General features: G+C 51.1%; 1 protein-coding gene and 2 long non-coding RNA genes across 6 annotated transcripts; 1 reads left to right on the top strand and 2 right to left on the bottom strand.

Annotated features, from left to right (window-relative positions):
• Positions 1-7: 7 nt before the first annotated feature.
• On the bottom strand, positions 8-27,760 carry LOC144390754 (NEDD4-like E3 ubiquitin-protein ligase WWP2). Of its 4 annotated transcripts, none has more exons than XM_078097090.1 (24): positions 27,683-27,760; positions 26,440-26,524; positions 24,450-24,606; positions 24,123-24,244; positions 21,693-21,830; positions 18,530-18,608; positions 18,141-18,280; positions 17,811-18,057; positions 17,468-17,557; positions 14,000-14,174; positions 7,839-7,893; positions 6,844-6,925; positions 5,819-5,947; positions 4,650-4,728; positions 4,464-4,535; positions 4,066-4,154; positions 2,759-2,918; positions 2,173-2,306; positions 1,892-2,032; positions 1,681-1,801; positions 1,454-1,558; positions 1,282-1,378; positions 893-965; positions 8-656 (listed from the first exon to the last, which is right to left on the bottom strand). In XM_078097090.1, exons 2-24 carry the CDS (start codon positions 26,510-26,512, stop codon positions 557-559), a joined length of 2,658 nt encoding a protein of 885 aa, XP_077953216.1. In that variant the 5' UTR covers positions 26,513-26,524; positions 27,683-27,760; the 3' UTR covers positions 8-556. The 4 variants fall into 4 exon arrangements, with proteins under 4 accessions (XP_077953216.1, XP_077953215.1, XP_077953218.1 ...); XM_078097089.1 differs by lacking the exon at positions 27,683-27,760 and adding an exon at positions 26,658-27,249; XM_078097092.1 differs by lacking the exon at positions 5,819-5,947.
• On the bottom strand, positions 9,200-13,053 carry LOC144390778 (uncharacterized). The gene is made up of 2 exons (XR_013454610.1): positions 12,666-13,053; positions 9,200-12,623 (listed from the first exon to the last, which is right to left on the bottom strand). It is a non-coding gene; the product is annotated as an uncharacterized LOC144390778 (long non-coding RNA).
• LOC144390779 (uncharacterized) lies at positions 13,249-13,542 on the top strand. The gene is made up of 2 exons (XR_013454611.1): positions 13,249-13,324; positions 13,369-13,542. It is a non-coding gene; the product is annotated as an uncharacterized LOC144390779 (long non-coding RNA).
• Positions 27,761-27,849: the final 89 nt, after the last annotated feature.

Below are 27,849 nucleotides of genomic sequence, written 5' to 3' on the forward strand. Positions count from 1 at the left end.
AACCAGAGCAGATTGAAATCTCATTTATTTTAGTTATGTACAGAGGAAAAATGCTGAATTTCACAACTAACAAAAAAAAAATTAAAGTAAAAATCACATTTCATCTCACTTTCTCATGTCCCCTCGCGTACAGACACGCACATGCTCTCCCTCCCGTCGTCTCGGTGTTAAAATGTCATTCTGGTAGATGTGTTATACTGGAGTTAAAACTATCCGGTTGTCTGGTTTTCGGTGGGTTTCCAAGCGGTGAGTTGGGGTGTGTGTGTGTTGGGTACGGGGGGGGGGGGGGGGGGGGACAGACACACACTAGGCAAATATTACTCTCTGTCTGACTTCCTGTTTAACCTACATGGGCACACACACATCTTTATGCATATACAACCTGGCATCAATTTGAGCGCACACACACACGCACTATTGCATTCCATGACATCGCCCCCCCCCCCCGTCCAGGTGAGCGGCCGTAGACGACGGCTGATCTTTCAGCTCTGCGATTGCCAAATGAAAACACCAATAAGAAAAGAACTGTCCCGTCCATCGAGCGTCCCCCCCCGCGTCACTCCTGTCCGAATCCCTCCGTCTCCTCGATGGCGAACAGCAGCTTCTCCCGCAGCTGCTCCAGGCTCCGGTAGGGCGGCAGGTCCAGTCGGTTGAAGCTGCGCGGACGACACCACTGCTTTATTTCACTTATTGACGCTGGCAGAGGGGTCACTGGGGTCACTGGGGTCACTGGGGTCACTGGGTCTCTCTCTCTCCGGGAGGAGGACCCTCGGGCAGAAGGTGCATGACGGGAGACCTACCGTACCGCACGTTCCCGCTTTGTTTCACATGCCGTTTCCTCACTGAGATCAGAACGCAAAGCCACATGCGCGAGAAGAGGTTGGCAGCTTACCATGTGTGGCTTCTCGGAAGCCAAGTCTCCTTCCCCACCTTGTCTATGCAGAACTTTTGGGGGCCGTTACTTCCTGCACAGGAAGAAGAATCAAAGTCACCAAACCGTGATCGAAATAAGACCGCAGGGTTTTTGAAGCCTTTTAAATACTGCTGATAAGATTTCAACAAGTTACACTCACCATGCAATGTGGATTGAACCTTTATACTGATCTTTCAAAATAAAAGCTTTCCGTGCCAATAAGGGCAAGAAAATATAGAATCTCCCGGAGCTTAACGTCTGGATAATGATACTAATAATAATAATAATAATAAGTCATTTATGTTCATGTTACGCTTAAATAAATAATCAGATGGAAAAATAAAGCCTAAAGAAACACAACAACGTACCTATGAGCTCAGCGAAGCCTCCGACAGGCAGCCGGCACGTCCCCGTCACAAACTGGAGCAGGCGGATCCTCTTCTCGTTGTCCATCTCCTTCACCACCTGCAGGTACACGACTGCGTCACTCCCTGGACAGAGTGTGTGTGTGTGTGTGTGTGTGCGTGTGTGCGTCCGTACCTGCCAGAACCAGTGGATCTGCTTGCTGTTCTTGGTGTAATGTCTGTAGATGGTGTTCTTCTGCCAGTCAGCCATATCGATCTCCTGCATCCCGCACAGCATCAGCTGGAAGAGACGGACGGACGTTCCTTCAGTACGGGACGGTGTGGACGGCCCGTCGTCCGTCTCCGCGCTGGGACGCGGTTCACTAAACCAACGCAGCTGACGGTGCGGCGCGTTGTCCTCACCTCCAGCTCCTTCTCGTCAAAGTAGCGGAGCCACTCCAGAGGAACCACTTCGTTGAAGCCGTCCAGGAAGGCCTTGGTCTGCTCCTCCACGCCGCGGGTGAACCTCCAGTCCGTCAGCAGGCTGGGGGAGGAAGAGCGGGCCATCTTAAAGGCTGGGCGGCCCCCCGACCCCCCCGTGACCTCTGCTCCTCCAGAGGCTGCGTGAACTCACCCGATGTACTCCTCCTTGTTCTCCTCCGTGACCAGCTCGTTCTCGCCGTCGTCCTTCAGCTGGTGGGTGGAGACCTTCCCCAGGATCTCCATGTCCTGTGCGAAGTACAGCTCCACGCCGCACTCCTCCAGGTTGTTGTCTCTGAACACGCACACACACACACACGTTCACGTCGGCCGACACATCTTCATTTAGTCACAAGAACGAAAGCCGGAAAGACAAAATTTGTGGCCTTTCAAGCAGAAAAACAAGCCCCCCCGGGGGGTCCCGGCGATACTTACTTGACCCACGTGATGGAGTTGTAGAACTCCGGGTCGATGGACTCCAGGTCTTTGAGCGTGGGCTTCTTGTCCAGCATCCGCTTGTAGAAGGGCAGCGTGAAGCCGGTGTCGATGAACTTGCCGTGGTACAGAGCCTGGAGGGGGGGGGGGGGGGGGGGGGGGGGGGGATCAGACGCCATGTAGTCATTCGCAAACACACACACGCCGCTGGACGGTTGGCGACGTGTGGTTTCCGATCTAATTGCACGATGAACATGACGTCATTCACCCCGCAGCGTCTCATGAGCGATAATCCGCTTGCAATGCAAGTGGCTGCTGCTGCTGCTGCTGCTGCTGCTGCTGCGTGTGTGTGTGTGCGCGTGCATCAGATCGAGGGCGCACTCCTGCGCGTCCGCCCCACGGGTGACCTCCGGGTGGCCAGTTACGGCGGCGTGGTGCACAACGTGGATGCCTCGGTGTTTTATGCTGCCGTTCAGACCTGAGTGTGTTCACTGGTTTTCTTATTGTACTGTTTACATTTGAATCCTCGGTTTGTACATTGAGTAGTACTGTATTAATGCAGTAGTGGAGCCCGGGCGGAGCTCACCATGGCGATGAAGCGGCCGATGAAGCGGAAGTACGTGAGGTGGTCGGGGTTGATGGAGGAGGCCGGGTTGATCTGCAGGCAGTAGTTGTTCTTGCCGGCGTACTCAAACAAGCAGTACATGGGGTTCAGCACCTCGTGGGACAGCAGGAAGAACCATTCCCTGCAGGGCGGGAAACACAGCAGGAGGCGTGAGAGGCTGCACGGGCACCACACTCACACAGACTCACACACACACACTCACACAGACTCACACACACACACACACACAGACTCACACACACAGATGTGCATTGTCATCAAGAGCAGTTCAGAGGAGACGCATCATAAAACACACACGTGGAGGTTTGTGAACAGCGGCAGGGAATATGGAGGAGAGGACACATCTGGCAACAGCAGTCGTGGTACATTTAAGGACAGGACGTGGAAATGGAAACATGAATAAATAAATGACAATAAGACGGATTCTCCAGAGGAGTGACTCTGATTTATAGATACGGTCTTTAGGTTTAAGGCACGTCTAACTTTAACCGGCGCTTTGTTTGCACCGAATGCCCGGGACAATTCATTTAGATGTAGAGGTTGATTAAAATATGTTAGATTTCAATCAATCAAACCCTGAAATAAAATAAAATTCCAAATTAAACAAAATCAGGAAAGAAATCCAATTCTAAATAAATGCTTGAAAAAAAAAAAAAAAATACATTTGAGATGTCAAAAAAACACAAAGATCACCTGTGTATTATCGTATGAATACGTACACACAATCTATCAATGACATGTAGACAAAACACACAAACACAGCAGAATCCAATGGAGACAAAGACACTGTGGAAGGATGCATGTTAAGACAGAATGAGCACCACCACCACCACCACCTGCTGCACCAGCACACCCAGCGCTCCCAGGGGGCCCCCGCACTCCCCCGCGGGCATTATGGGGGGAGGAGGATGTGGGGGGTGGGGGGTATGGGGGGAGATGGACTGACTGACGGACGGACGGACGCAGACACCTCACGACATCCCGTCCGTGGTTCTACCCTGTGGTAGAACAGCATGATGTCACCTACCATAGGGTAAAACCACTGACGCGACACCGGAGACAAGACACGGGACGTGAGAAATGAGACCCAAGCAGACGGGGGAGACTAACGGGGTGAGGACGCCGCCGACACACAAAAAACCAGAGAGGAGGAGGAGGAGGAGGAGGAGGACCAGCACAGCAGCATGTTGAAGTTATGCAACAATAATAAAGGGAACCCGCATGCTTAATGATGGAGGAGGAGGAGGAGGAGGAAGAGGGGGCCTCACCTGGCGATGCCGCCGTAGTCCAGCCCCTCCTCTCCTCTCATTATGATGTAGAGCCTGCGGCGAAGGTCGTACGGCTTCACGTTCATGATCTGAGCGCGGGGACGGGGCGATCCAGCCATCGGCACCGGCAAACAGAACGGAATCCACAAACAATGAGCGCCGTGGCGTTGGACCTCGGCGGCGTTATCTCAGTATCACGTTCTGCTGCTTCTGTCTGCTCGGTTCACACACTCATGTACATTGTATTCCTTTGAGTGGGCGACAAACATTTGGGATATTTCTGGCCGTTTTCACTCGACATATTTACAGGCGTCATTGAAATACAAAAAACAAAATGTTTTTTGGGTTGAAAAGCGTTGAACGCCGTGTCGTGTGTCCGGGGGTTAAAGGCCTCTGACCTGCTGGAACGAGTCCTCAAACAGCGTCTGCCTGGACACGGAGATCTTGACGTGGCTGGGCAGAGCGTTGGACTGGACGGCGGATCCCAAAAAGAAAAAAGGGACAAAGATGCATCAGCGGGTCAAGAGTGAAACGCCCTTTTTTTCGGACGTGGACAGCGGCTCGCCGTTATCTGCGGTACTCACGTGGCACAGGAACCTGAACTGGTGGTACTTCCACCTGAAGCTGCGGTCGTAGGCGCCCGGGGAACCGCCTTGCCGTGACCTGCACACGCACAGGAACTCGGGTCATTTTTTTGGGAGGGGTTAAATGCACGAAGAAGAATAAATGACGATAAAAACAACTGGTCATTGGTCACATGACCAACAGAAACACGTTGGTCTGCAAAAAATAAATAAAATGTATTTATTTATTAATTTGAGTCATGTTTTAATACACAGTTTGTTATGATTATTATTGCCTAGAGCTTTAAAAACTGACATTATTAGTAAATGATTGCCGGCGGCTCTTATGAACGTCAGGAAAAGCAAACAAGTCAAAGCTCAAAAAAGGCATTTTTCATCTAAACAGCCTCCTTCTACGCGCCTCGATCGGGGGTTTTACAGATTACAGTGTTTTACAGTTATTGCGAGGCAAAGATATCAAAATGACCCTCGACGTTCAAGGGCCCCCCAGACCTGGAATATCAAATTCACACGGCGCACAGAGGCCAGCCCGGGCCTGCAGCTGTGTTAGCATAAGCCCCGCCGACCGTAAACGCCGTGTCAGCACCAGAGAGGCTGAGGCCCGGACAGCGAGAGACGGAGGCTGGGTTCGGGGAATGGAGACCATGCTGCACGAGGACGGTGAACCAGCGCACTAAAAACCACGTTCAAACATCAGCATGGAAAGTTGCTTGCAGATGCACACACACAACTGAAAAGACACAAGCGTGCGCACACACACACACACATGCACACACCAATGCAGTCCGCAGTGGATCCGCTGTCGCACATCTGCACATTCTCCTCACTTCTGTGGTGGAGAGTGTTTCAAGCCAAACATCCACAGGCTGAGGGGAAGAGGTGTGTGTGTGTCTGTGTGTGTGTCTGTGTGTGTGTGTGTCTGTGAGGCTTAAGATGATTCTGTCTGTTCCAAAGGAGAAGAAACGAACAGAAAGGTAACATGGAAAAAAAAAAAAACGTGGGCTCGATAAAAGATGCAGAGAAAAGTGGGAAGCAGGATGTTGTACATGAATGTGAGGGTGTTTGAAATGACTTCTTCATGACTTGGAGGAGGAAAGAGGATGATTTCAAGTGGACGTTGCCACACTAGAAGCAGGTTTTTCGGGCGGACGGGCCGAGAGGATATTTACCCGGACTCAAACCCGGGTCGGGGGTCTTTAAAGGTGGTGGTGCGCGAGTTGTGGTCCACAAAATATCGCACTCCCTCAGCGGTGTACTTCATCTCCCAGCCCGGGGGCAGGGGGTGCTCCTTGATCATCCTGCAACAGGGAGAGGGGGGAGGGGGGGGGGCAGTGAGCACGGTCCCAAGCCCAAAAAGAAGGGGGGGGGGGGGGGGAGGGTGAAACTGACACACCTCCCCCGTCCACCCTGAGGATCTGAGGCCCCGACAGAACCGCCGCCGCGTCGACCCAAAGTCCAAAGGCCCGTATTTTCCCTCCTTGCTGCAGACGGGACTACGAGGGGGGGGGCAAAACACGAGCGCGAGGCCGGGGGGTCGTGACCCCGCGCTGTCTCATGTGGGAGCTGTTTTCTCGGACAAAGAGGTCCGCGGGGGGGGAGGAGGGAGAATACGGGGGGGTTTGGGTTTTGGTTTGAAGTGGCCCTTCAACGCGGGCTGCAGTAACTCGTCCCACCCACAGGCCGCAGTTTGTGCCCCCCCCCCCCCCCCTCCCCCCCGTGTGTGTCAAAAACGGCGAGCTTCAAAACGTGCTCCTATTATCTCCTCATCTGGACAATTTGATTGTTTTTTTGTTTGTTGAACACTTTTTTTAACGGACACGCAAAACAAAATTAAACCCAAAGTCAAATCACTTTTTTCACCCCAGACGTCGCATACGTGGAAGTGATCACAGTTTGAATAAGAGAGCGGGAGGTGAGGGGACAGGAAGCGCTTTAAATGATAAAGGGATGCCAGAAACAAAATGATCAGATGGAAGGCAGATAGAGCAGCAGCCCCCCCCCCCCCCCCCGTCCCGTGAGCTCACAAATCCTGAAGCAGGCCGGTGTGTTCTTTTGAAGCCCTGATCGGCGAGGAGCTACTTCCTGTGTGTTAAATCTGTCTTCAGTAGCCGCACACACGCAAAGCAACACGCCACCTAACAAGCAGGCAGGCAAACACACACACACACACACACACACACACTCTCTCTCTCACCCTTGGGTCCGGGGGTCGTCCCACTGCGTCGTCCGCGTGTTGTGGTTGACGAAGTAGATTCTGCCGTTGTCCTGCCGCTTCTCTGTGGAAAGAAACAACAACGTGCGTGGCGTTTTTTATTAAATGTGACGCCGTGGCGGGTTTACCTGCCCCCCCCCACCCCCCCCGAAAAAATAACCCCCCGCCGACCCGCCAAGAGTCACCGCACGGCTACACGGGGTCCCACGGGACGATATTCACGCAAGTCGCGTAGGGTTCTAAAGACCTCCGCAGCGCTTCTCTCGCTCGCTCTTTTAAAAAAAAAAAAAAAAATCTCACCGGCACGATAGAAAGCCAGCGAGCCGGTGAGATATTTCACAAATACCTCGCCGGGGTAAAAGCCGTGTGTGTGTGTGTGAGTTGTTGGGAATATTAACATGGGGGCCGAGGTTTAAGAAAAAAAAGTAAATGGCTCAGATTGAATAAACTTAAACACGGAATAACGATTTATTCATGTGTGACGCACACACACACACACACACACACACACAGGCGCCCCATCCTCCTCCTTCCGTTGCCCCCAACAGCTTTTTCTCATTAAGGCCCCAGAAACGGCAGTGCTCACATTGCCCCCCCCCCAATAATATCCAGCCTGACCTCCACCGTCCCGCCTCTCGTCTCGTCTAATCTCGCGTTTTCAAAATGTTAAAAGAGAAGCAGTCCGGGGGACGCGACCGCAGAAGGAAAACAGAAGGGGGGGGGGGGGGGGGGCGAGCCAGAGGAGCACCTCCGAGCCAGCGGGGTAATTGAGGCACCGCAACATGCTGAAAAGGCATCGCGGGCTGGTGGGGTGGGGGTGGGGGGGGCAACAGGGAAAGAGCTCCATCTAACAGCGAAATCCACGGAACCGGCACCAAACGGGCTTCGGTGAGAATCAGGTTTCAGCCGACGGTGAGACGGCGCCTCGGGTGTCCCGTGTGGGGGGGGGGGGGGGGGGCAGCGTCGGGTAGACTCACCCCATCCAGTGGGCAGCGCGCCCAGAGGGTCGTTCTCCACCGGCGCTCCGGAAGGCTGAGGGAGAAACAGAGACAACAGCTCCGGTTAGGAACGCCTTTTCCCCCGCCGCCGCCGCCGCCGCCGCCTCCTCCCTCCCTCCAGGTGTTTGGTCCTCCCAACGTGCCGGATGACTCCACATCCATCGCTAAGCGTGACTCGGCGAGCTCGTCCCACACTCGCTACAACCGAGTCGCCGATTGACCAAGGACGACAGCGGGGCGTGCTGCGAGTGCGTGTTGATGGCGTTGAGGGTGGGGGGTGTGTGGGTGGTGGTGGATGCTCTCTGCTGCAGCGGCGAGGGGCATCTGAGCGAGCTGCCCGCCGGGCGGCTCGTATGCCTCCCCCCCCAAAAAAAAAAAAAAAAAAAAAAACGACACGCTCGGTAGGAGGATGAAACAACAACGCTGTTCCAATGAGCTCACTGGCTGCACGCAAGCCCCGCCCACCCCCTCACCCCCCGCCCCCCCCCCCCCGGCCTGAACTCCTCCTCCTCGTCTCTGGCTCTCTTCTAGCGCCTCTGTGAAAGTGGGCAGGGAGGTGCGAAGTCTGAGGGAACTGAGGGGAACATTGATGCCCGTTCCAGACTGGACACCTCCACCCACCCACCCACCCCGCCTCCACCCACCACCCCCCCCCACCGCCACCGCCCCAACCCAACCCAACCCAGGCCTGACAAAAGGCACCTTTATTCACCCTGGACCTGGAAACCACTGTGGGGTTTATTCAGCCTGGACTCATAGACACACACACACACACTCTGAAGAAAATGTGTGTGTGTGTGTGAGAGACACACACACACACACACACACACACGCATTTTCCACACCAGCACACATGCTGGTGTGGAAAATGCGTGTGTGGAAAACAGGGAGTCGATGTGTACGTCCTCCTGCCGGAATACACACAAACCTGCCTGAATATATCAGCCCGAGTGGAAAAAGTGGCTGAAAAGGCGCTTGTTTGGGGGGGGAATCGGAGGCCGCCAAAAAAAGGGGGGGGGGGGGGGGGGGGGGGGGGGGCAGTCTCACGCCGGAGACGTTTGCGCTGCTCAGCGGCGCCCGCGGCCACGCGCTCGCCAACAGAAAATTACCTTAAACTAGCAACAAAAAAAAAAAGATAAAGAGGTCACGTCGCGTTTTATCACCACCACAACCCTCCACGCCCCTCCTGCCGGCCATAATCATGTAGCATAGCCGGCATGCTACGCATTAGCATGAGCTAATAGGGAGTTAGCTAGCTAGCCAGCTGCAGCGCTGCAGGAATGAGCTGTAAGACAAGGACGTGAGTCAGCGGTTTTCCCTTCCTGTTCCCTTAACGTTGGTTTTTCTTAAAGTAAAAATCTGAGGTTATATAAAAAAAGCTAGCTAAAAAATAGCATTTGCTAACAAATGGCTAAATGGCACAACAACACTGGTCCTCCTTTAGCTTAGCTTGAGTGACGTGATGCAGAGCGACTCCAGGTGTTTGATAGGAAAGGTTATTTTAGGGATCTTTTGGAGCCAAAAAGGTCTCGTCGAAACCACCACTTTCCAGATGAACTGCCGATAATTTCGCGCGACAAAAACGTCGATTATTTCCCCGTAAAAGTACGGCATTGAGCAACAAACGCTGACGTCATTTCATGCAGTCTATATTCCCAAAAGACGAATGTGACCGTGCCCGTTTAAAATGGCCTTGTCATGGAAACTGTGAGAGGGTCCGGGATGGAAAGGACAGGAGGGGGGGGCGGCGCTGGAAGAGCGAGGGCGGGCACATAACAGGGTTAAAGGGTGTGTGTGTGTGTGTGTGTGTCGCTCCCATCGACAGCCAATCTATGCCCCACCCGTATGGGCCTTTCTGTGCCTAAAAAAGGGTAAAAGGAGAATATAATGATATAACGACGTGATGACTTCATCCTGGCTCGGATCATTCAGCTCCTCAGCAACTTCCAGACGGAGCGAGGCTGGAGGGGAGGGAAAGTGAGGCCTGGAACACGAGGGAGGGAGGCAGGGAGGGAGAGTGGGAAAAAGCAGCCCGTTGGCAGCAGCGTGTGAAATAATGACTGGGTGTTATACAGAACCGGTTAAAAGCGCGGACACGTTGCCTCGTTCACTTCGATGGGGAAGCGTGCGCGAAACGTTTGACCGGTGCTGTAGGAGCTGGAGAAATAAAAAAAAATAACACCGCCAGTGGCCTCTAAACGTGCTGGGAGGACTCTGGCTGTCAATCAGGCGAAACGCAAAACAAGCATTGCACTTCTTCTGTGAGATGTAAGAGAGCGGAGGCCCCGGGGCCTCCAGGTCAAGGTCAGTGGGTTCATCATCCTGGGTTCTCCTCTGACCGACGCGTTGCCCTGGTCGCGCTCACATGCAGGACGTCGCGGTTCGATACAGAAGTGGGTTTCATTTGAGCATCGACCACTAAATTACCAGCGGATGGACGGCTTTAAATGTATTATTTTGGCTTCTTAATCAAGTCAAAACATTCGTAGAGAAGCAGCACTCGGTTCCTCTGCAATAAACTCCCAGAAATCAGAAATAACTCAAAATGTTCCAGTTTGAAACGTTTATTTTATTAAATATTGTTCACACTTCACTATAACTACTATTCCCAATTGTTCTGGTTTTATTTTCTATTGTCTGGTATTTTTAATGACTGCATGTTCTTTTATTCCTTTGAGCTGCCTTGTTGCTCAATGAGATATTTAAATAAAAATCGGTGCACATTTTTTTTGTCGCATTTATCAAATTGTTACCTTTTTTCCTTTCCTTTTAACACCATTGGTTCCAGTTTAAACTGCTGTCCATTGTCCCTTCATGGGACAAACTGCTGGCAAAAAAAAAACAGCCTTCGCTCCTGCGGGGGCTCCTACGGGGGCTCCTGCGGGGGCTCCTGCGGGGGCTCCTGCGGGGGCTCCTGCGGGGGCTCCTGCGGGGGCTCCTCCGGCGGGTTCGCGTGTGCAAACATTGGTCATGTATGAGTTTTCTGTTCCAGCGGCGAGAGTGATAAAACACAGGGCTGATTCAGGTGCTGCTGTTAGGGGTCCTTGTTCAGGACAGAGCTGACAGAAAGTCAGATGGGGGGGAGGGGCAGAGAGGGAGGGGCAAAGAGGAGGGGGGGGGGCAGAAGACTGATGTGAAAAGTAAAAAAGCGATGTTATCATAATGAGTTGGGCGGATAAAGATGTCTCTGTGCGGAGCAGAAAGGGGAGATTTTGAGAGGGGAGTGTGTGTGTGTGTGCGGGGGGGGGTGAAAGAAAAAAAGACGAGAGTCAAGGGGGGAGAGTCGAGGGGGGGAGAGAGCAGGGGGGAGAGTGCGGAAGCAGCAGTTAATGACTCCAAGGCTCTCTGGGGCTCCTAACGAGCACCAATTACTCTGCACACTCACACACAAAAACAAACACCCACAGCACGCGCACACACAACACCACCACTGTGGAGCAGTTGTGACAGTGTGCATCACGGGTAGTTGTGTACGACCGCAACCCTGAAAACGTGCACACTTTGTGCGTGTTCACAATCAAGAGCGCCGCACTAAATCAGCTTTGCTTCATTTCGGTCAATCCATCAATCCAGAAGATCTTAACTTTGCTGGCGGGCGCAACAAGCGACTCGGCATGACTCTCGGAACCACAAAATAGTCCGTTGATATATATGTGTGTGTGTGTGTGTGTGTGTGTGTGTGTGTCCGTTCAAGAGGACAATCGGGCCCCTTGACCCTCGTTGGTTGCCATGTGTTACAAAGAAGAAATGTAGCACCTGACCTCCACATTACAGCCCTGCACACACACACAGTAAAGAATCCCCATGTCCTGATTTATGATGAAAAGATGAGGGCGGTGACACGAGTATTTATAGCGCGCGTGGCCGCGTTGAGTCTTTTGCGTGCGCTCCCTCGTTCACACGCGCTGGTGCCGCAAATAGCCCGCCGCTATCGGCGGCGTGGGCATTCCAAGACGGAGAGCGCTGTTCCACCAACACGGAGGCCTGACCTGCCTGTCGGCTTTTCTCACGCGTACTGGAAGGAGCTGGCGTGGCGTCTGCTCGGCGACCTCTCCCTGAGCAGACGCCGCGGTGCGGCGAGTCCCCCACGAAACGGTTGCAGGCGCGCATGCAGGGCTCGGGGGGTTCTGAACCGCAAGCAACCGCGCTGGTCACATTCAAAAGATGTCTCAGTGTAAAAAGCCCGGTGGCTCGCTGCATCTTGATACCAACGCGGGTCAATATTTCCTAACCCCGATGTGGACATTTAGTTTGGCGGCCCGGTACATCAACATCAACACAGCACCCTCCCTGCGGAGCGCAACACCCATTTCGGTTACAGCAATAACGTGGGTTTGGGGGGTTTCATCTTTCACTAAAAGAAGTTCTGTTGCTGCCCTTGCTTCTATGTATATTATAGAACGGGCCATGGAGAGAGCCTTGTTGCTTTAGTTCCCATGAGCCTTTGGCGTCGGACCTCGGATGCTTTGCTGTCAGGGACGCGGCCTACTGGCAAAACACCCTGAACGACCCGTGCGGCCGACATCTTCTGACTGTGCGGCGCACCGGGTCACTAGAGCTTTAGTCCTGAGGACTAACACTACATGAAGTACCTGGTAGAGGAAGGTCCTGAGGACTAACACACTACATGAAGTACCTGGTAGAGGAAGGTCCTGAGGACTAACACTACATGAAGTACCTGGTAGAGGAAGGTCCTGAGGACTGACACTACATGAAGTACCTGGTAGAGGAAGGTCCTGAGGACTAACACACTACATGAAGTACCTGGTAGAAGAAGGTCCTGAGGACTAACACTACATGAAGTACCTGGTAGAGGAAGGTCCTGAGGACTAACACACTACATGAAGTACCTGGTAGAGGAAGGTCCTGAGGACTGACACTACATGAAGTACCTGGTAGAGGAAGGTCCTGAGGACTGACACTACATGAAGTACCTGGTAGAGGAAGGTCCTGAGGACTAACACACTACATGAAGTACCTGGTAGAGGAAGGTCCTGAGGACTAACACACTACATGAAGTACCTGGTAGAGGAAGGTCCTGAGGACTGACACTACATGAAGTACCTGGTAGAGGAAGGTCCTGAGGACTAACACACTACATGAAGTACCTGGTAGAGGAAGGTCCTGAGGACTAACACACTACATGAAGTACCTGGTAGAGGAAGGTCCTGAGGAGTAACACTACATGAAGTACCTGGTAGAGGAAGGTCCTGAGGACTAACACTACATGAAGTACCTGGTAGAGGAAGGTCCTGAGGACTAACACACTACATGAAGTACCTGGTAGAGGAAGGTCCTGAGGAGTAACACTACATGAAGTACCTGGTAGAGGAAGGTCCTGAGGACTAACACACTACATGAAGTACCTGGTAGAGGAAGGTCCTGAGGACTAACACACTACATGAAGTACCTGGTAGAGGAAGGTCCTGAGGACTAACACTACATGAAGTACCTGGTAGAGGAAGGTCCTGAGGACTAACACACTACATGAAGTACCTGGTAGAAGAAGGTCCTGAGGACTAACACTACATGAAGTACCTGGTAGAGGAAGGTCCTGAGGACTAACACACTACATGAAGTACCTGGTAGAGGAAGGTTCTGAAGACTAACACTACATGAAGTACCTGGTAGAGGAAGGTCCTGGGGACTAACACACTACATGAAGTACCTGGTAGAGGAAGGTCCTGAGGACTAACACTACATGAAGTACCTGGTAGAGGAAGGTCCTGAGGACTAACACTACATAAAGTACCTGGTAGAGGAAGGTCCTGAGGACTAACACTACATGAAGTACCTGGTAGAGGAAGGTCCTGAGGACTAACACTACATGAAGTACCTGGTAGAGGAAGGTCCTGAGGACTAACACTACATGAAGTACCTGGTAGAGGAAGGTTCTGAGGACTAACACACTACATAAAGTACCTGGTAGAGGAAGGTTCTGAAGACTAACACTACATGAAGTACCTGGTAGAGGAAGGTCCTGAGGACTAACACACTACATGAAGTACCTGGTAGAGGAAGGTCCTGAGGACTAACACACTACATGAAGTACCTGGTAGAGGAAGGTTCTGAGGACTAACACACTACATGAAGTACCTGGTAGAGGAAGGTCCTGAGGACTCACACACTACATGAAGTACCTGGTAGAGGAAGCGCTGGCTGAACTGGTGCATGGCGCCCTGCAGCTGGTTGCGCTGGCTCTGCCACTGCTGGTAGTTGCGCACGGACTCGGCCGTGGGCCTCTGCCATGTGGTGGTTCTGGTGTTGTGGTCCACGTAGTAGAACCTGCCCCGCTGGTCCACCCGCTTCTCCCAGCTATAGAATGGGGTAGAAAGGGTCGTGGCTTACAACATCATCTGCATTTAGCAAGTCAAGAGTGGGCGGTAGTATCAAAAATGTAGGCTGTTCATAGCAACAGCACCAATTTAAAGAGATGGAAATAAAGCACAATGGAAAGAAAACATTGAGAGGAGGGGGAGAGGAGTAAATGAGTGGACGTGAAGGAAACAAGGAGGAGGATAGCGGCTGAGATGCTGAAACCAAACTATTCTTCAGAAAAAATAATAAAATAGATGTGGCTTTTATTTTAAGTTTCTAGAAGAACCTCAGCGGTCATCCCAACGGGAATGGCAGCCCTCGGGTACATCGTTGAGGGGTAACAGTGGGGGGACGGCAGCGTTACTCAAGACGCCCCCTGTTCTGTCTGTCCCCGAGGCGGGACGTCTGGACATGGACGAGAGAAACGCACACAAACGCAAACGGCTTTCGCACACGCAGGCCGGGTTCCCTCCGGCTCGGCTATTCTCACATCTCTGACCTCAGCGCTTCAGGATCTGGGAGAGAAAACAGCACCGCTGTTAGCACACTTCCGTATGCTAACAAGAACACGTCGTGCTGATACAGAGCTTTTTTTAGGTTTTTAAAGGTCTTGTTATTTAATGGCCATTTCCAAAACTAACAAGTACTCATCTAGCTCTTCCGTCATTAGAATTACCTACTTAGTATCTTGCATCTTGTCTCCACACTACCGATTATTTATTCAAAATCTCATCGTGTGGATATTTTGTAAAAGCCAGCCGGCAACCCCGGGTTGCGGGAAGAGCTGCCGATGCCGACGGGCCTTTAACCCGCACTCCCCCTAATGTCCACCAGGGGGGCGACTCCTCTGCTCGCATGGAGGTCTGAGAGAAGGACTCAACTCCTCTTTTGAGTTATGACGAATGGGGTTTGTGTCACCGATAACCTATACGCCTCCTCAACCACAGAGGACATTTTATAGTAGCAGCCACACCCAGATTAGCTGCATGCTGAAATGAGCCCAAACACCACGTCAACGTGTTTGTGCGCTTGCAGCTCGTAGATCGGATCGCAGGTTTTCTTTTAAATACAAAAACATCACATAGACGACACAATCCTTTCACTGTGGAAAACGCAAACTAATCCCAAACAAATGTAACTCCTTGGCAGAGCGTCTCGTTTCTTTAACTTCCTCTCTAGTCTTTTCCAACGGAGTTAATAATCAGAGCAATGCGGACGTCAAGGTGTCATCGCAGTAAAACGGTTGCGTTTCTTCGGGAACCCTCAATGAGACCTCTTTGGGAATGACTGCTCTTCTGGCAGCAGCACAAACTACGGCCAAGGAGCATTGATGACTTGGCTGGTTGCAACGAACAATGTGGTTTATAGTTGAGAAAAAGAGAATATCTAGAGACGTATCCTTGCAATCATCCCCACTCCTGTTGGATTTCTGTCTCCTCACATCTCAGACGTGGTGGTCGAGGGCTCGTCTCTCTGACCGCTGGGCCTCTCGAGTTCCCTTTGTGACATTAGCGGTCGCTGCTTATTTACCGGAGCCAGGAGGAAAATCCCAGAGGCCGCGGACGGCCCCGCCTGAGAGTCTCTACTTAGTTCCGCTATCTTGATTTTGAACTCTTCGTACCAGTCGCGCCATTAACTATGTGGTTTCCCCGCCAACCCCCACCCCCCCCCGGAGCCGGCGTGTACAGTGAGTCGTTATGTATTCGCCCGCTTCTGCCGTTGTTGCTTTTCACAATAAAAGCTCGTCGCAGGCGTGTATTTCTCCCGTTCGCTCGTCGGTTGTCTAGAAAGCCACCAGCGACCCGACGACTCTGCAGCGCTCACTGCGGCTGCCTGCGCGCTTGGCTGAGCCGTTCCGGATCCAATGCAAACACTAGATGGCGCTTCGCAGATTAGTTCCTGCTGTCATTTTGTCGGGCCGTGACGTCCTGCAGCTTCAGAAGCTCTGCTCGGCCCCTCGGATGGCTTTCATTATTTCAGCTTGCCAACCTCGATTGCTTAACTCCCCCCCCCCCCCCCCCCCTCACCCCAGCGCTCTCTAAACAGTTCCCGGTGTGCACATCTGGAGCACTAGCGTAGCAGCATTAGCGTGCTAATTGGTGCACTGAAGGGCCGACATGCTATTGGACGGGGGTACACGTGGCTCTCTAAGAAAGGACTTTTGTTCTCTCGTTCCCGGCACGGAAAAACTTTGGGGCAGGGAGAGGCGAGGGGGCGAGGGGGGGGTGACCTTTCTCTTCCCTTGGGGGGGGGGGGGGGTTTGGCAACGCTGTACAAACACTAAGGATCACAGCGGCTGAACGAGGGACGGTTATGTATGAAGTTACAACCGAAGACACACAATCTCCATCCAGGAAGCGGGAGTCTGCACGTTTGCGCCTCCCGGTGGCCTCGCCTCCCCTTTTCCTTTTTTTTTTTTTTGGTCGGAGGCCTGAAATAAACGTCTGTGTGCCACAGGCGGAGGAGACCTTCTGTTGGAGGCATGTCGGCAAATAACCCTCTGGTGAATTGAGAAGGTTTTTTACGCGTCTTTAGAAAGTCTAAACGAGGACTCAAGCGCTCGTCCTCCTCTTTGTTCGCGGTGGAGACGTGGATGTCACGTGGCCGCGTTGTCGTTCCTTTTACAGGCCCGAAGCCGATTCACGGTTTAAACAAAACACACGAAGGGATGCGGTCAGGATTAAGTCGCTGGGGGGGGGGGTGTAAGAGCCATCGCCGCTTGCCACAGAACATATTTACTGCAGTCTGGTTTCACTTGTGTTTCAGGCAGAAACGCCGTCTTTGTTTGAAGGGAGATTCAATTCAGTTCATATGAACAGAAGCTCGTAGCTTGTTTAGCTTCGTTAGCGTCATCTTCTTACATCCAAACTCCTCCGTCTGAGCATGAACTCAGCAAAATAGTTGCTAGAAATAGTCTTAAACAAACTAAACTGTGTTGTCAGCCCAAAATGAATTAATCCAAAAACAGTGTAAACAGCGGATGTTCTATTAAAGTATTCCAATAACATTTTTAAAAGCCTCGCCCGCTGGTCTTCTCCCAGCCAAAGCTTCTCTTACGGGGACAACCTGCCCCACTCGGGCAGGAAGCACAGCTCCATTGCGACCGCGCCGTGTTCCTCTCGCGAACAAACGCAAGCTTTACACCAAAACAGAAAACACTCTGGGAGCGCCTCGGCACATGGAGTCGGTCAACACAACCGCCTGTGGGAGAGATGATGAGGTCCGGCGCGGAGCCGGTGTTTTTGGTGCACGGACAGAGAAGAGGTGGGAAAAAAAGGCGGCGTGCGTACCCCGGCGGCAGCGGCCTCTCCCAGCAGGTGGTTTTGGTGTTGTGGTCCACGTAGTAGACCCGTCCGTGAGGCAGCACCCTCTGCTCCCAGCTGCACCGACAGGAGGAGACAATGCACACGCATGGCGCCGCTTTTAATTGCTGTGAAGGGTCAGGAAGTCTAACACGGTTTTGACTCAAATCGGAGACTAATTACTGATGTTACTATTTAAAAACACAACGGTTACTGATTTGTTCTGACTTTCGAAAATACAATTATTTAACGAAGCCCAAAGTACAGATGTGTGACGTGATTGAGTGACTAACTGCGCTCTGAATGGAAGCGTTAAGCGGCGCGGTCTCACCCCGCCGGGAGAGACTCTGTGGTCGGCTCTGCGACACTACTGCCGGTCTGCTCGGCGCCGGAGGCGGCGTCGGGGCCGGGGCCCGGCTCCCCTGGCGCGGCCGGACCCACGGCGTCCTGACCCGGGGAGGGGCTGCTGCTGCTGGAGGCGGCGGCGGCGGTGGGCGGTGATTGGCCCGACGGCGAGGGTGGCGGGGCCGCGCCCTTGCGGCCTCCATCCAGCCCGTTAGACGTCAGCTCAACTTTGTCTGAGGTGAAGACAAAGAGGAAGAAGTTACTATCCATCAGGTATCGTCATGGAAACGCCATGATCGGACCCCCCCTCCCATACCTGCGCTGCTCCCAGGGCTGACGTGACTCTTGGAGGAGCGGCGGCGACCGGACGAGCACGACCCGGGGGTCTGCTCCTCGATCAGCTCGCCGTTAGTCAGCTCGCCGCCCTGCGGACCCCCCACTGAGTGCCTGTTGCTCCTTAAGATAGGAGAAAGACAAAAGAGGGCGTGACCGTCGTAGCCGTCATACTCTTTATACTCGTCCAGTTGTTTTTCTCTCATCCTCATTGTTATAAACGCAACAGTGTTGCGTCTGATCAGCCCGTTGACTCCGTGCTACAGAGATGCTACGGGGGGGGGGGGGGGTCTTGTGCTTCGCGCACCGCTCCCCTTCGCCGAATACAACAACATCAACTTCAGCGTTGACCCGGCGACCGCGTGCACCGACCTGCTTTGACCTCCTGGTGCGCCGGGAGCCTCCTCGCTCTGCGTCCGCCTCAGGTTGGGTCTGTCTGGCTGCAGCGACTCTGCAGGGGAAGCACGCGACAGAGAGTCAATCACGGCACGCTCGGTTTGATTTGTGACTTCAGACGCGGACGGGCAAGACATGCTTCGGATGTGCGACAGGAACTTGCATTTTCTGGGGGGGCGACTTAAGAAAATAACTACTTCTCTTTATTTCTTTCCCCTCGGTAAACATTGAGTTTACGGGCTTTGCTTTGGGGCGGGCTTACTTACTTACTCGCAGGTTGCAAAAAACAAGATGGCAACGGTCAAAAGCGCAGTGCACGCACCAACGTGGACGTCTTGCAGTCTCATGCCAGCAATGCTAATGTGGAAGTCCATACCCTTGAGACTTGTAGTTTCCAGCTCTAATCTGTTCTCCCTCTTCTTTCTCCTCCCAGCTCACCTCTGTCCACTTGGTGATAAACACACACTGCATTTAGCTGTATTAGTGAGACTATATCAATTTGCATTTAGCGTTTCTTACCCTGAAACACATTCTAAATGTGCCACAATTTATTTTATTTTTTCGTCTGTACGCGCTGCACTGGCTGAGGCATCGAGCTCCCCCTGCAACAAATTGGGTCCCAGTAAGACGAGCGATGGAGGCTCCATCTACCGTCCCACCAGCGCAGCGCCGCGAACACCACAGTGAACACCCATCCGCCCCGGAGCTGTGCGGGAAACGGGAGCGAGGCCCTTTCCCGAATAATCAAGTCCATGAGAGACCCGGAGCATGTGGTCCGTGTACAGTGGGTGGTTGAATAGAGACCATTCATCCTAGTGTGTGTGAGTGTGTGTGTGTGTGGGAATGTGTGACTATGTGCTCAGTCCGACTGGGGACTGGAAACCACGGAGCTGTAACATGCTTTTCATTAACACTCACTTTCTCCTTTCACACACACACACACATACAAACACAGCACCTTCCCTTTTGTGGGGAAAGTCTCAGTACCCCCCCGAACCCAATGGGCATGCACTTGCGCTTTATGGCACCGGCATCTAAAATAGAACAGAACTGCACTAAAGACAACAGTGTTCGCATTTCAGATCAGCAGCTGCTAAAGAAGCTGCAAAAAAGGAGACGATCACTAACCCAATTGGCTTGGTTTTCTAAGCCCCGCCCACCCCTGCTCGTCTGTCAACGGTGAGCGCGCCTTTACCATTGTGGGTACGGCCACTAGCTAAGTATTATAAGCGGGTGTGACGAGGCGAGCCAAACCTTCAACCTGCATTCTCTCCGCTCACCAGCAGGGGTCACTCCTCTGGTGGCACAGAGAAAAGTCTACGAGAAAACGTCACTTCTTCGGTCTTGATTTATTCCCCCAGGAAACGTTGTAAACATGAATTCATGCTCTCGATCTCTAGTTTTGAGTCTTCTATAATACAGCGTGTTAATTTAATAAATGATGATGGTCCATTTAGGGTCAAACAGACCATAAAGCCGTGGGTGCATAACAGCGGGGCTTACTGCTCAGCGACTAGAACGCTTGAGGCTATATTTTTTACATCCATTAAATAGCTTAAATAATGTTTCCTTCGCGGATTTTAATTTACATTTGGGAAACAGAGTTCACCATAAATCAACTATCGCTAATATCGCGGCCTCTTCAAATCAACTGACGTACAAACAGGAAGTCGTGGGTGACAGCACCAGCTTAGGGGGCGGGACTAGCGAAGGGTTACCCCTTAGCATTTAGTTTCCATCAGCCGCCGGTTAATGAAGATAAAAAAAAGGTAACCAGCAACCAAAAGTGCTGGGGGCTTCTGCACATGTGCTCTGGCTTCTGTCCCCCCCCCCCCTCATCTTTCAATACAAGAGTTTGTTTATAAAGTTAAAAGTGTGTGTGTGTGTGTGTGTGTGTGTCAGAAAACTTGCCAGAGGGAAATGAGTAAAACTTTCAAACTAACAGAGGCGCGTTCAGAGCGAGAACACAGAGCTCCTTAACGCCGCCAGAAGGGAACACACTTCCACCTTTATGCGCTTTATACACTCAGGCAGCGCACACACACACACACGCTGCAGAATGCAAAACACATGTGTACACAAACCCACACGGGCAACAGCTCCAGCAACACACGTCTCCATCTGCACTCATGGTATCGTAAAAAACACAAACACGCAAAGACGAGCCGAGCGCCTTGGACTTGAAAAGACACACATTTGTGCAGCTCGTGCTTGAGGAGAACGTGGCCCCCTGTGAAAGGCTACACACAGAGCAGATCTTTGGTAGCGGTGCAATTTGGTAAAAAATACACCCGGTTTCTGCTTCAAACCCATAAAAAGGAAAGTTAAAAGCCAAAGGAACACGGGTGACCTGGAGTCGACAGGTCTGCGGGGGTCTGAAATGCTTCCTCGGGGGGGAAGATGAAATCATTTCATATTGGTTTGGGAGTCGTGACACACGCCCGAGGAGATCAGTGTTAACGTTCAATGAATACAGGCCGACTTGGGAGGAATGGTCAATATTTTGCACGGGTATTAAGCTGAACAATATTCTTGATACGTTATTCTTGGCGGGACAGAAAGCCTTTAGAGACGCTATTGAAAACTCTCCACTGAAGCAGAGACGCACACGGCGTTGACACGTCAGGCAGAAGAAGACTGACGTGCAGGACAGTTCCATGGAGGGACGTGTTAGCATGAACTGCGTCCTGCAGTGTGGTAAATCTCTTTAAGGTCACACCACCGTTTGACCTCTTACTGGCTTTGATGTTTTTATACATAAGCACGATACACATGTGCGATGTTCTGCTCGCGCATGTGCAGTTGTGCACCAACAAGAAGCCCCTTGAGTAGAAGAAAAATACTTCATTAGAGTTATTATTTACTCCATGTACCACACTCGTTACCCTGATATCCTCCAGAACAAATAAAAACATGTGTATGCGCGACATTAACCAAATAGGCGATGCATGAACGAGTTAGAAGGACGAGAGACGCTCGAGTATTCTGTGTTAATGAGTGTAGACTTCTGTAGGAAAACCGCTTGTGCTTGTTCCGTTGAACGTTTCTTCACTCACTCTCTCTAGGTGTTGCGTTTCTGTGTTATTACCTCCACCAATGTGTGTGTGTGTGTGTGTGGGGTAGAGGGGGCGGGACTCACTGTCTGCTGCCGTGCTTCCATTGGGCAGCGTGCCCAGATCAACAGCCATGCCGTCCAGGCAGACGTTGAGCTCGCCTCCCGCTACAACCGAGCCTTTGTTCTCCGTCTGCAGCACCAGACTCAGCTGGACGTTCTCCACTATAAAGGGGGAGGGGGAGGGAGGGGGAGATGGGAGAGGGGGGGAGTGGGAACGGTGATGTGAGAGAGTTCGAAGACCGGAAATGGGACGTCCTCCGTCACGTCCAGGCCGCTTGAACCCGATGGAACTACAGCGGCTTCAAACCTGCATTCTCTGTGATGTCCAGCAGGGGGCCGCTTGGCTACGCGTCTACGCGTCTGCTTATTCCCCCAGTGTATGGAAGTGAATCTGTGTCATCGAATTTTGAAAGAAAAAGGTGATTGAATTTCTAGCACTGAATATTTATGCATTGAAATCATGTATCTGAATGTTTTTCAACGTTAAAATATTCAACCGCAAAAAATTCAACCGCAAAAATATTCAATGCAAAAAAATTCTAACCGCAACATCCGGGAACCCAAGGAAGAGCAATCGATTCTACATTCAAGATCGGGAGCGTGCGTCAAGCAAAAGGAGCGAGCGCCCCAATACAACTTGGGCTTGTCGACTATGATGACCGGATTTCAGCCATGTCTGTTAATAACGGGGCTTCGTTGAGTGTTTTAACTTTAACTTCACGCCATCAGTGTGGTTTGTGTCTGTACGATTCAGTAATAGACAGCTGATGCTGGGATGCTTCGACGAGCTATTAGGAGGGATTGGTGGAGTTTTTGAAACCAGGAACGCGCCTGTAGAGCATAGGAGCCGCTGCAGCGTAGTGGGAGGGGGGCAGCGGCTTTAGCGGAGCGTGTGCAGACGCATAACCGAGAGAGTTAAAACACTCAACGAAGCCCCGTTATTAACAGACATGGCTGAAATCCCGTCATCATAGTCGACAAGCCCAAGTTGTATTGGGGCGCTCGCTCCTTTTGCTTGATGCACGCTCCCGATCTTGAATCTAGAATCGATTGCTCTTCCTTGGGTTCCCGGATGTTGCGGTTCGAATTTTTTTGCATTGAATTTTTGCATTGAATTTTTTGCGGTTGAATTTTTTTGCGGTTGAATATTTTAACGTTGAAAAACATTCAGATACATGATTTCAATGCATAAATATTCAGTGCTAGAAATTCAATCACCTTTTTCTTTCAAAATCCGATGACACAGATTTACTTCCATACCAGTGAGCATTGTAAACATGGGTTTATGGTCTCAATCTCAGCATGATGTTCATTTAGTAAAGTAGACCATAAACAGACTACGGGGCTACTGTGATTGACAGGTTCGGGAGTATATGTCGCCTGCACGTCACTTCTCCTCAATAACTTCGGTCCTACAACCAATGGGTGACTTCAGAATGACCACGTCTACTTCTCATATGCAGATTCTAGGAAAACAACGTGAACCTCAGCTGATGCCACATCATGAATACTGTGCTTCACCTCAGAAGAAGTGACAATTCCTCCGTTGCCTGCCGGAAACAAAACTGATTTGAATATCCAGCGACGCTCATTTATTACAATGTAATGTGGGTCGCTAATGATGTTAAATTCAACTCTGGCATGTTTAAGCAATGGACCCCTTTAAAGGCAATAACATCATATTACTAGTCTGGAAATCAGGTGGAATTCTCACACGTTTCATGGCTGTAAAGCAAAAACATGTACAGAGCAGTGGAGCAGAATGTGGTAATAATTTAATTTATTATAATGTAATGGAATAATTTCCGTCCTGAAACTCAATTCTCGGTTTATACCCTTACTTGAATAAGTTCACAAGGCCAAAACAAATATGTTGTTCATGTATAAAGAGTAAAAGACTCACGTTCACTTTGTTACAAAATGAAACCATTTGTAATAAACGTACATTGCGGTCAGATTTCTGACGGTCTCTGGACATCCAACAACATGGATGTATATAAATTGTTTATGCGCGACGATGAAAATCAAGGCAACGTAAAAAACCACTTGGGCGTTACGACTAAAACTGTCACCAGAGGCTGGAAGCTGGAACAGGAGGAGAAACGTCTCCGATGGAACATGTGGAACACGTCATTTGCCATCGACCAACCCTTAAAATCCGTATGGGCCAGTTAGCTGTTAAAACGTGAAAAGACAACATGGTTGTGCACGATTGGCGTCCTCCAGGGGAAGAGGACCTGCTATCTAAGGAGATCAGCAGTGGTACATTAAATGATAATTAATATTCCATTGCTGCACAATGAATCGACCCTAAACGTTACACCGCTTTCCAAACGGCAGCCTATTAAATTACCGGTATCGACTCCAGCTGTGAGGCTATTCCACACTGGAAAACGTAACGTCGCCCCGACTGGCCGCGCGCGTGTGTGCGTGCGTGCGTGTCCGTGTCCTTACTTTTGCCGTGGTGGGTGCGCAGCGTGTCCAGCAGGTCTATGGTGGCGCTGCCAAGCAGCTCCTTCCGGAGGGTGTGGCAGCTCCACAGCTTCAGGTCCAGGCGGCTCTGAGGCGTCACGTTACTGCCAAACACAAGGCAAACGCCGACTTAGCGTGACGGGACTCTCACCACGGCAACGACATACGAGATTCCGCTAATCGCTTCGACACATGTGCGTGTTTTGAACCAGTGCTTGCTGCCTTACAATGTAATGTGGGTCGCTGATGATGTGAAATTCAACAATAAAAGTCATTGTGTGTGTGTGTGTGTGTGCGTTGTGTTCTTACAGGGTGAGGTCTTCGTTCCACTGCAGCTCGAGGTGTCCGCTGCGTTTGCCCGTTTTTTTGGTCTCGCTGGTCAGGCCGTCGGCGGTGACCTCGACGAAGGAGCTGAGGCGGGCGGGTCGGCTCGGCAGCTTGGGAGACTGAGGCTTCGCCGACACCACTGACGGCGGCGGGGACAGACGGGTGGTTCTTTTAGTCAACAACCCCCAAAAAAAACAAAAAAAAAAACGCTTCTACTCTCTTCATTGGGACCAAAACACTTCTCGCCGCATATGAAAAATCAAAAAACAACAAACGCGCGGCGGTAAAGCACATTTGAACGCGAGAAAATACGAAAGTGAAAAAAAGATGAAAGCTAAAAGTCAGATGTTGGTTTGGTTTGGGGGGTTTTGTCCAGTGGGAAATGGACTTCATGTATTCACATCACGGGTCAACGGTTTGGCCTTCGTAGCAACGGCGCCTCAGCCCTAATTTCTTTGAAATAATACACCGTCCCAGTCGGTGACATCAGCCCCGTGCAAAACAGGCGGCCTTTCATTTGAGCCTCCAACCACGCACAGTGTTCCTCACATGCACAGAAACGAGCTCGGTGCTCTTACGCAAAATATACGTATATACTCGATTATGCTTCTTTTACATTTACAAACAAGAAGAGGAGGAAGGATCGGCTGTGAGTTGCCGGGCTGCTGACCCGGCTGGGTTCTGGCTTTAGAGACGCACCGAATGCAACCACCTTAACAAACTGACAAGTCTGACTTGTTATTTCCAGATTTTGTTTGATTCTTCAATTTTTATTTCTAGATTATTGACACTTTCTGACCCAGAAAAATGTTTAAATCGTCTTTCAATGGAATTCTACTTAATCTGATCTCATAGTTGTTATTTGCATTTAAAAAAAACCCAATTCAAATAATTAATTTAGTATGCAAGTTAATGCACAAAAGTATTCTGGATCAAATGTATTTTCTTTACTGTGTACTTCACAACATAATATTTGCTCTACTCGTTTTTCAAATAGCTGTGTGCTTGACTAAAATAAAGACTTATTTTACTGGATTATTCACCCAGGCGTTTCTCCTGGAGGGTGAGGGGGCGAACCCCGCGTGGTTGGTGGTGAGAAACACAGGCAGACATCGCCCTCTAGTGGGGGGGGAGGAGAGCGCGCGGCGCAGCACTATTACTCATTTACTTTTTTTTAATTGCTCTGACGGTAACCGTCAACATGATGAAACTCCTTGGGTTGATCATTTATAGCTACACGTCACATACAGATGTAATCCCCTATGAAATATTGGTTATAGCTGCTTTAATAATTTAAATAAAAATCATCTGACTTCTTCCTTCACTGGCGGTAAGAACATTATGGTGTGTTGGGTCGGGCCGTCCCATTACTTTTTTATGGAAATAGGAAAAATTGAGAAAAAAGGTTTTCATTAATGACCTTATAAAAGGTTAAGATGAATGGGGAGGAGAGTTGTTCAAATCCCAGAAAAGCCTCTACAGCCCACAACGCTGGACCAGGTTTTGGAGTCAGTATCAGTATCAGGAGAAGGCTGTGCATCTTCCAGCAGGTCAATGACCTCTACCAGCAGGGCGCACAGGTGTACTGCACGCAGTGTTTGGAACGTGGGGTTTCGGAGCCCGTCACTCCAGCAGAACCACGTGGGCCTTGTGAAGGTCCATTAGACCGGAGTATATAGTGTTCATTTTGGTTTCTCATGCTATGTACTGTACTGTACTGCCACTATTACACACAAATTCCCTCTTGGGGATTAATAGAGCACCTATGTATATCTGTCCATCTATCCAGACCGACAACTAAGAAAAGGTCCTCTGCAAGATATCTTAAATGTTGTGATGGATGGATGGATAGGACCTCATGCTGCCGCATGTGCAGAGCTTTGTCCTAGTTTTGGAACGACGTGCTATGATGTTATTTGGATCAGTTAGTCAGATCAATGACAAAAAAATAAATAAACAAACAGGTCATTACCTTTCAAGATCAACTGAGACTTCTCAGTGGTCTGGGCACCACCGCCAGGTCTGCTCGTGCTGGCAGCTGCCATGACCTCACAGCTCTGAAAAGCACAGACGCAAAATATTATTACAACGTGTTGTCGCTTCACTGCAGCATTACAACAGCCCTTAGGCACGAGCGCGTTTCCCTGCATCAACAGTGTCAAGACTTTCATCAGGACCGCTCAGCATCACCTTGAGCAAAGTCAGAGATGTGGCCTGATGGAGCGGACGCAGAGACGACCGCATGTGCGGCAAAACCGAGCTGTGGTCTGCGGCTACCACAGATGAGGGTCTTTACTTTGGTTATTCAGAGAGAACCCAGACCCCGGTTCCTGGAGGGGGGGAAGGGGGAGGGGGGGGTGTCTCATCCTGCTGTCCTGGCCCACCAAGGTGACTGCTCCCGGCGTCACAGCATCTCTGAGAGCGGACAAACCCAGTGATGCCCGGCCAGATGTGTCCCGGGCCGGCCGATTAACGAGCCAGACGATCGGACAATCGGACCGCAAAGCGAAACACGACAAAAAGCGCGGCGCGCTTCGCGTCAACCTTTGTGAAACAAGGCGAGCGGCTGCGCGGCGGCAGCGGAGCCCGTTTGCTGTGCGCGCATCGGCCGAACGTCGAGTGGACTCGCAATGACACAACTATCCCGGCTTAACGGACTTCATTGTCCACGGGTTTAAATACCGCTGGCTGCTGCGCACGAAACACAAACACGGAAGACAATCAACGCATTTCTGCGTAATCGCCGCCAAGCGCTCGAGCGGTAACACGGACTTCCGGTTATGGAATTCCAAAATAAAAGCTCAACTAGCGGACGTTGCTGTGTTGCTCCGTGTTGCGACCAACGCGCCGCGGGTGGGAGAGCCACATACTAAATCCAGGGCAACTGTTTGGCGACAGAGAGACCGGCACGACGTAGTTAGCGAACAACAACACGTTTGCTTACCACACGGAAAACGCGATCCAACCTCTGTGGCATTTGTTTTGAAGGAGAGGTTACGACGCGGTCGAATTCTGCTCACTTCCTCCCAGAACAAGCTAACCGTTAGCGAACGAGCTCCGTGGTGGCTTTTTACCAGGGGACGTGTTCAAAAAAACACGTTCTACCCACTTGACAACGGCGAAAACCCGCATTCATAGTGACGTGTTTCGCGTCAGAACAAGTCACACATTCTGAACCAGACTCCAATTGGGTTTAAAGGTCATCTTTCCCCTACCTTTCTCGGCTGTGCTCCGTTGCTGTCGCTGGTGAACTTTCATTTCCGCCTCAGTGACAATATCACGTGACCCACGGCAGTTTTTTTTTTTTTTTTTTCCATCGCACAAAGGATTGTGGGTGAAACATCATTGCGTTGTTTCCAAAAACATGAAAGACATTTATTAT

This window comes from Gasterosteus aculeatus, chromosome Y (genome assembly GCF_964276395.1).
Source record: "Gasterosteus aculeatus chromosome Y, fGasAcu3.hap1.1, whole genome shotgun sequence".
Lineage (NCBI taxonomy): Eukaryota > Metazoa > Chordata > Actinopteri > Perciformes > Gasterosteidae > Gasterosteus > Gasterosteus aculeatus.